Source organism: Condylostylus longicornis, unplaced genomic scaffold (genome assembly GCF_029603195.1).
Source record: "Condylostylus longicornis isolate FDR11 unplaced genomic scaffold, ASM2960319v2 ptg000107l, whole genome shotgun sequence".
Classification (NCBI taxonomy): domain Eukaryota; kingdom Metazoa; phylum Arthropoda; class Insecta; order Diptera; family Dolichopodidae; genus Condylostylus; species Condylostylus longicornis.
Genome location: NW_026578075.1, coordinates 1,102,655 through 1,111,231, shown reverse-complemented (window position 1 = coordinate 1,111,231; position 8,577 = coordinate 1,102,655). Strand labels below are relative to the sequence as shown.

The window sequence follows — 8,577 nt, the reverse complement described above, 5'->3', positions numbered from 1 at the left end:
TATATACATGCAATTTACAATTTCTTTTAAATATTAATTGAAATTATGAATTAAAAAATAAAATATGAAAAATATATGAATTATTTGGTAAAAACAAAAAAAAAAAAATAAAAATTAAAAAAAAAAAAATACGTTATTTACACTTTATTTTGTTATTATTATTATTTACTTATTGGCTTTGTTAAAATGAAAATCAAATATTATTATAATTAATTATAATTAATTATATTTACATTAAGTAAAAACATCAATATTATTATTATATTATTATATTATGAGTAAAAAAAAAAACAAAAAATATAAAAATTTAAAAAAAAAAATCAAATAAAGAACTAAAAACAATAAAAAATAAATATTTTTTTTAGCGATGGATTTAAGATTTACTGTTTGGTTTATTGTTAATGGAAATATTGGCTAGTCTAGATATTTAAATTAATACTGTTATTTTTTATTCCTATAAAAAAATTATACTACCATCGTAAATTTTAAAAATTTTTTTAATCTAAATAGTACAAATGAAAGATAGGAAATAAATGCATACATATTTATTTATATTTAGAGAGGCTATTAGAGAGGGTGATGCTATCATTTGAAGTTGTTTCTTCCACTTTTCTCAATTAAGTTCTATTCCAAATTACTGGGGATGAATTGAAATCGAGTTTATGCTATCTCGGTTTATACCGGTTTCTTTACTTAATATTGTCCGGCAAATCGAAGTCCGAATTTATGTAAGTTCTGTCGTAACCGGACAGAAACGGTTTGTATATATTCTGGAAATACTTTGGACGGGGGTTTTTTCAGTGTTGGGAGTCTCACGTCCAACTCTCTGAGAGATATTTTCGGTTATTTACTTTTGACCATAATAGCTATAAGTGGAATATGGGAGAACTACAATAAGCCATTACAATAAGCGGTTGTCAGAGGGGACGAGTTCTTTTCCCCATATCTAACTTCAATGATTTAAAATCTACAATGAAGTTAAATGATCAGCGATAAGACATAAGTGATAATAATATAAAACAAAAGGTTTTGTTAAAGAGCTCGGTCCATTATAGACAGAAAAAAATTTTTATAGGTAATTATTAGGTACAAGTAGGTATATAACTGACTATTTTGAAAATAATAAATTACATACGCATGTTATTGTTCTGTTAGTTGTAAAATTTTTTTAGAATAACACGAATTAGGATAAGCTAGTCAGTGAATAGTAATATTTGCAAGGAAACCTTTATGTTTTGTTAATACTTTTTTGTTTTGAATTGAATTATTTTTTTTTTTAGCATTTTATATATGTACATACATATTTTCTTAAGCCCTTTTAATTTCTAGATTTTAATTAGTTTAAGATAAAAGCAGCATATTTAGGCATATCGAAGCATATCAAGCATAATTTGTCTTTTTATATTCTATATCCATGTATCTATGTATATCAGTTTTTAAATTACAAAAATTGTGAGAGAATCTCCAAACACAGGACGTTTACCTAAATGTAGGTCTCATGTCAACTTGACTTATTCAAGAATACTGTCTTAATTAATAAATCAATTTGACGTTAGATCTGCATTTTGATAGACGTGCGTAGTCATTCGTACCATAATTATTTTGTACATTATGTTAAGCAAGTAAGACTATAAATTAAGTAAAACAAACTACTACATATGTTTTTTTTTTGTAAATAATTTTTATTTTAATAATTTTATTAATGATAACACTTATATATTATCTAAATTTAAACGTTTGGATTTCAAGTGTATACTTACACAGTTGAGATTAATAATTTAATTTTAATAAAACAAAATATTATTAAATTTCATGTCTAAATTTTATTTAAATTATGTACGTTTCAATAAATACATATTTATTTACCTACCTACTAATATTAACTTTATTTTTATATTTTTGTATACTTTAACTTTCATTTTAAATTTTCGATATTAGACTTTCATTTTAAATATTATTTTGGTGTTAACCAACTTATTGTATACTTTCATATGGACAAGCCACACAAAATTTACTTTTTAAAATTAAAGCTGTTTTTTACGGCATATTAATTAACAATTTAATGTAAAGAAGCAATAATTTTGAGCATTGATTTTTTTCGGGAATTACACTAAGCACAGTTTCATTAAATAAGAAGCGCTATAACATATTTACAAACATCGATTTTTTGAAAAGCAATTTGCATGAGCAAATTATTGGTACTTACCTATTCTATATTGAATAAAATATTATTTTCGATTGCGATTTTTCATTAATTTTTAATTATTTTAAAAATTAAAAAATAAACTTTCAATTTTAAAAAGAAAAGAAAACAATTTTATTTTTACAAATACTTTTTTTTTTCTCATGATTACCATACCATAATAATTATAAAGAAAAATTAATAAATAATGAAAAATGAAATAAAAATAAAGTAAAACAATTTATAAAACAAAAAAAATATGTAATGGTCATAAGGAATAGTCAACATAATAACATAATTTTTTTTTTTTTTAATTTTCAATTAATATATAAAATACAAATTTAATATTTATTTAGCTACTCTTCGCCTCAAAACTGGCGTTGTTGGAGTTGGTGGTTTTGTAACCTAAAATTTTAAATTAACAAAAAAATTATAAATATTTTTTTATACATACAAAAAATTATTATACTGATATGAGGGAGTAAAATGAACTTACTGCTTTATTAATTGGTTTTATTGAATTAACATTATTTGTTATTGGCGAGTATTTTGGTGTATTATCTTCAGCTCCTCCAACTACTGTAACTGCTACGGGTCTTTGTGAATCAGGCAATCTTTCTGTACTATTACCACGTGATTGTGAACCAGATCTTCTAAACATACCAGATAGACGATCTTTTAAGTCTCTTTTACTGCTTCGTAGATCACTTGACATGCTAATATCTGAATCTGAACCTTGCATCTACAAAAAACAAATACACAAGGTATCAATTAATTTATTAAATAATAAAATAATTTATTAAATAATAAATAATAAAAAATGTTTATAAGTACTTTAAGAAATTAAAGTAAACTATTTTTTTTTAATACTAACCGAACCCTCACTTTCAGCATTTCGTCCACCTTTTGTTAAACTTCTTAATTTACCCATAAGACTACGTTTCTTTTTCCTTGGTTGTCTTGGAATATCACTTTGTGTTGAACCACCCGATAATCTTGAATCTAAATCAGAATCTCTAATAAGACCTACACCACCCATTTCAGAATCTATTGATTGTATTGATGACATACTACCATCATCTTGTCTCCAAATAGACTATAATAAAATTATTATGAGTATTTCATTAAATATTTATAAATTATAGAGTAAAATTATAATATAAATTTTATAGAATACCTGATCAGCTTTGTTAGCTTGATCTAAACTTAAACTTTTACGAACTAAACCACCATTTTGACTTCTATGTAAACGACCAGGTGCTCTTGGTATTGTTCCACTACTATTACCATCATTTTCTGTTGATGCAGCTCTTCTTAGATTACTACCTCGTCGTATACGATTTCTTTCCATTTCATCTTCAGTCATTCTTTGATATCTTCTTAATTCTTCTGATGCTTCTGCTAATCTTGCTAAAACATTAGATATTTGATCGGCAGTAACATTAGATGGTGATGGGCTTTGACTTCTTCTCATTGATGCTGAATCTGGTCTTAAACTGTTACTACTTGATACTCTATTTTGTTGAGTTGTTGCAATTTTAAGATCTGGAGCTATTTTAACTAATTCATCAACAGTTTGTAATAATGTGCCAACTTTTCGATCACCATCTTGTTCTAATTTTCGCCTTAATAATTCCTTTTCATATCTTTCACGTTCACGACGTAATTTTTCATTTGCGGTACGAAGTTTAGCATGAGCATCTCTTAATTCCAATAAATCACATTGTAATTCAGAAACTTTCTTTCGGCTTTCTTCAACTTCTTCATCCTGAGTTCGTTTCAATTGTTCTAATTTACGTTTAGATTCAATACGTTCTTTATCTCTTTCACGTTCAACTTCAAATAGAGTTTGCCTAAGATCACGTGCCAGTGTTGATGTTTCTTGTAAAATTCTCTGTTGCTCTTCTCGTTCTTTTTGCCATGATAGTTCTAATTTTGTTTTAACACCAGCTACTCTTGTTCTTCCTGAACCTATTACACGATCTTCTTCAAATTCATTTAATTTTGATGTCATTTCGGCAATTTTTATCTCATTTGATGTTCGTTCTGAAACTAATTGATTTTTGTATTTACTTGATTCCAGACGTGCTTCACTTAGTTGATCCTCTAAGCAGCCAATCTTAAATAATTTAAAAAAAAAAGAATAATTTTATTAAAAATTAAGATTTTTATTTCAAAAATTAAATATTTTATTAAAGGAAACGCATTTTACCTGTTGTTCTAAACCAATAATTCTTCCCTTAAGATCATCTTCGTCACCACTACTTCTTGAACTTCTACTTTGTCGTCCACTTCCAGTATTATGTTTAAGCTCTCCAATCTGTTTTTGAGCAAGTTCTAATAATTGTTTAAATGAATCACGATCTTTTTTAAATCTTTCACATTGCCTTTGCATTGAATTTATTTCAGCACTTAAGTTTTTAAGTTGTTGTTCGTAACGGAGTCGAGTTGAAGCTACCTCAGATTTTGAATTCAATTCGGTATTTTCAAGTCTAAAATCATGAACAAAAGGAATTCGAAATAAATTAAAACAAAACTAATTATAGATTTCACTTACTTGATTTTCAAAGCTTTAATTTCATTTTCAAGAGAAGTATTTGAAGATGACATTGATGCTTGAGCTTTATTAATTTTTTCATAATCTTTTAACTTTTGAAGTAAATCTTCGTTTTCCTTTCTTGCTTGGAATACCAAATCAACATTCATTTCATTTTCCCTTTTCAAACGATTATATTCGACTTCTTTTTCTTCTAATGTACTCTTTAATAATTTCTTTTCATATTCGGCGCTACTACTTTTCATATTTTTTTGTTCGTTCTCTCTAATTGTCTTTTCAGCAATTGCTAATTTTCTTTGTAGATCCGTTTTGTCTGCCTTTAATAAATCATATTCATTTAATTTTTGTTTTATTGTTGATTTTTCTGATTCTAAATTTTTCTTTTCCATTGCTAATTGAGCTTTCATTAAAACATTTTCCTCTGATAAATTCTCATATTTTGCATTTAATTCAGAATATTTTTTCATTTCTCTTGCTACATTTGCCAATAAATCTTCATTTTGTTTTCTCATTTCAGCTAATTGTTTAGATGTTGCAGATGAATCTAATTTTGGTGTTCCAACTTTACTTTTAAGATCTTTAATTTCTTTTTCTAATGTTGTTTTAATTTTCTCTAAATTTTTATTAGCTAATGTCAATTCATCATCTAATTCACTTGTTCTCTTCTCCCATTTTTCACGTTCTTTTTTCTCTTTTTCTAAATCTTTTTCAATTGTAGCAACTTTATCTCTCTCATATTTAAGTTTAGCATCACCTAAACTCTTTGATGATTCTGCTTTTGTCACCTAAAATAGAAAACAATTTTTTTTTTTTTTTGAATAATTTTTTAAAATGATAATAAAAGAATTTAAAAAATTTAATTTACTTGAGTTTCCATTTTTTTAATTTTACTTTCTAAATCCTTAACTTTTCCAGATAAATTTTTACATTCTTCATCAGATTTTTTATATTTTTGTTCCAATTCTTTCTCTTTTTCGGTTGGTAATGCCGATACTGTTTTGCATTTTTCTAAAAAAAATAGATTTTTGAATCAAAAACTAATTTAGATTTTATTGTAGCACGTCGGCTCCCAAAAAATCACCACCAGTATTTGTTATAATTGTTGACAAAATCAAGTTCATTTTTTTTTTCTGGATGTTGCAAACAAATTTATTTTAAATTGTTTTGGATCTGTACAAGGAATATCATATTGTGGTTTCAAGTAAGTGAGAGGGTAACATTATTCATCATCGGATTACAGCCACATTATATTTTATAGGTGATAGCTAGTAGGTAGTATGTAAACAATATTTTTATTTAACAAAAAAAAACCTATACACATAAAAATTAAAACTGATTTTAAATAGGAATCCAAAAGTAAGTCTCATTGAAAATTTTAGAAATATTTGAAAATAAATTCTATATATTTTTTTGTATATAAAATTGATGAAACATACATATTTGTTTTTAGTGAGGTTTAAGGTCTAAATGATGTAAATTTAATAACATACATACATAATATTATAATATTACAAATTATATATGAAAATTGTTATCATTTACAAAAGTATAATTTAATTTATATAAAAGTGTTTAAAAAGTGTTTCACATTTATGGTTGAAAATTTGAAAAAAAAATTTTTTTTTTAAGAATAATATACAATACATTTATAATGTAGGTACTATACATACATATTGATAACAAAACAAAAATTGCATGCATTATGTGTATAATATATACATATATATATGTATTAATATATATATATATTTTATATGTAATTTATTATATACATATTTATATAGACAGACTGATGGATGAAAATTTAAGTATCCGAAGATACATTGGAAACCGTTTTATTATATTGTTTTTTTTTTTTTTTTATTTATTTTTTTGATTTCATTGAAATTGACAGCTTACTAAGTTCCTCAAGTTCATCCTTTACCAATTTTAAATCTGCTTCTAAATTTTCATTTTCACTTTCTAATTTATTTTGTTTTTCTGCACTACAATTCCATACCATAACCCTAAGTTCAGCAATTTCTTCTTCCAATTCCCTTACCCATTTTTGTAATGTTACTCTTGTTATTGTTTCATTAGGATCTTTTGGTGTTCTTGGTGGTAAATAAATATGACTTTCTAATTTCATAATTATTAAACGATTTTTATAAAGATCACGTTCCATTTCGGCAACATTAAGTGATTCTTTTAATTCATTAATATTATCATTTATATTATTTGTTGTTATTATTTTAGATGGACCATTAATTAAATTAGAATTATTATTAATATTATTATTATTTTTGTTACGCAATGCAAGTACTAATAATTTTCGATTTTCATAAACAAGTTTATCATTTTCCTTCGCGATATTTATTAATTTAGAACGTAAAATTTCTGCATCTTTTTCAATTATTTCAAGTTGTTTTTTATAGTCAACATTATTATTTGTATCTATTGGAGCTGGTGGCTGATTATTAATTGTTAATTTTTTTTTAATATCCGCAATCTCACCTTGTAATGTTGTTATTGTACGTTCCTTTTCAGCAATATTTTTACGTAATTGTGCTAATTCATCTTCCAGTTGTTTAACCTTTTTATCATTGGAATTCTTTGAAGATAATATTGATAAAGATTTTTTTGTTGTTGTAGTTGAATTTGAATCATTTGATGCTTTTAATTTATCTTGAAGTTCTTTTATTTGATTTTTAATTTCTTTATTTTCATTTTCAAGATCTTCAACTCTTAATCGTAAAATAGATGCTTCATGTTCATTAACTTCTAACAATAAACGTAATTCAGCTGGATCATCTTCATCAGAAATACCTTCATCACGTTCATGTAATGGTTCTGGACGATTTGATGTTGTCGAAGGTTTTTGACCTTAAAATAATTTTATAATAAATTTTTACATTCTTTATATATAAGATATTTATAATAAAAAATTTATATATGTATTTCAAATAAAAATTAGAGTGTTATACAAAAAAAATTTTGGTATAAAAACAATAACAAAAATTTAAATAAAGCAAATTTGCAATTTTCGGTATAAATTCTGTATTTCGGAATGCGCTTACATTTTTAGTTTTATGAATATAAGGTACTAGTTCAAATTTATCGAAAATTATTGTAGGGGCCGAATGATTTTTTTTTTTAAATAAAATTATAGAATAAATGATTTCCGTGTGATATATGATTAATCGTCTCTTATATCACGAAAATGTTTAATTCAAATTGACATTAAATGTATTTTTTGGGATAGTTAAAACTGAAGCTTTTCGAAATTTCCAATTTATTTTCTTCGATTGCAAATATTTAAACGAATTCGAATGAATTTTAAAATAAAGATTTTGATCTTTAATTCAATTTTAATGATTTTTTAATAAATTTAATGAGTTTTTGTTCATTTTAATGAATTTTTAATAAATTTAACGACATTTTATTATAATTTTTATTGAATTTTAGTAAATTTCAATTCATTTTAATGAATTTTAATTAAATTTAATGACTTTGTATTTAATTTAATGATTTTGTATTTAATTTAATGATTTTTTATTCAATTTTATATGAAATTTACGACATTATTTATGAATGTAATTATTAATAATATGGGTAAAAACTATAAGTGTATATTTTATAATGTTGTTTTTTGTTTTTATATAGCGAGTATGTTCATCAGTTTATAATACATATATTTTTCATAATGAAATTTAACAAAATCACTTCAATTTAATGACGCAAAATACATTCTTATACAAAATAATCTTTCGATCTTATGAATATAGATAAGCCAATTTTATGTACAAATTCTAAATTGAATTTTCGAATTCAGTGAGTAAAAAACCTATTTTTATTATTA

At 24.2% G+C, this 8,577-nt stretch overlaps 1 protein-coding gene across 5 annotated transcripts in view; it reads right to left on the bottom strand.

Moving 5' to 3' along the window:
- Window positions 1-2,287: 2,287 nt before the first annotated feature.
- Window positions 2,288-8,577, bottom strand: part of LOC129614253 (myosin heavy chain, cardiac muscle isoform) — a 31,528-nt gene continuing 25,238 nt past the window's right edge. For 4 of the 5 annotated variants that reach the window (XM_055528749.1, XM_055528750.1, XM_055528752.1 and 1 more), the window contains exons 9-16: window positions 6,639-7,601; window positions 5,605-5,747; window positions 4,740-5,524; window positions 4,395-4,674; window positions 3,360-4,301; window positions 3,057-3,278; window positions 2,679-2,924; window positions 2,288-2,587 (exon numbers count right to left, since the gene is read on the bottom strand). In XM_055528749.1, the coding sequence (XP_055384724.1) occupies window positions 2,531-2,587; window positions 2,679-2,924; window positions 3,057-3,278; window positions 3,360-4,301; window positions 4,395-4,674; window positions 4,740-5,524; window positions 5,605-5,747; window positions 6,639-7,601 (3,638 nt within the window). In that variant the 3' untranslated portion in view covers window positions 2,288-2,530. The remainder of the gene's footprint in view (window positions 2,588-2,678; window positions 2,925-3,056; window positions 3,279-3,359; window positions 4,302-4,394; window positions 4,675-4,739; window positions 5,525-5,604; window positions 5,748-6,638; window positions 7,602-8,577) is intronic. The other variant, XM_055528751.1, reaches the window with a different exon arrangement.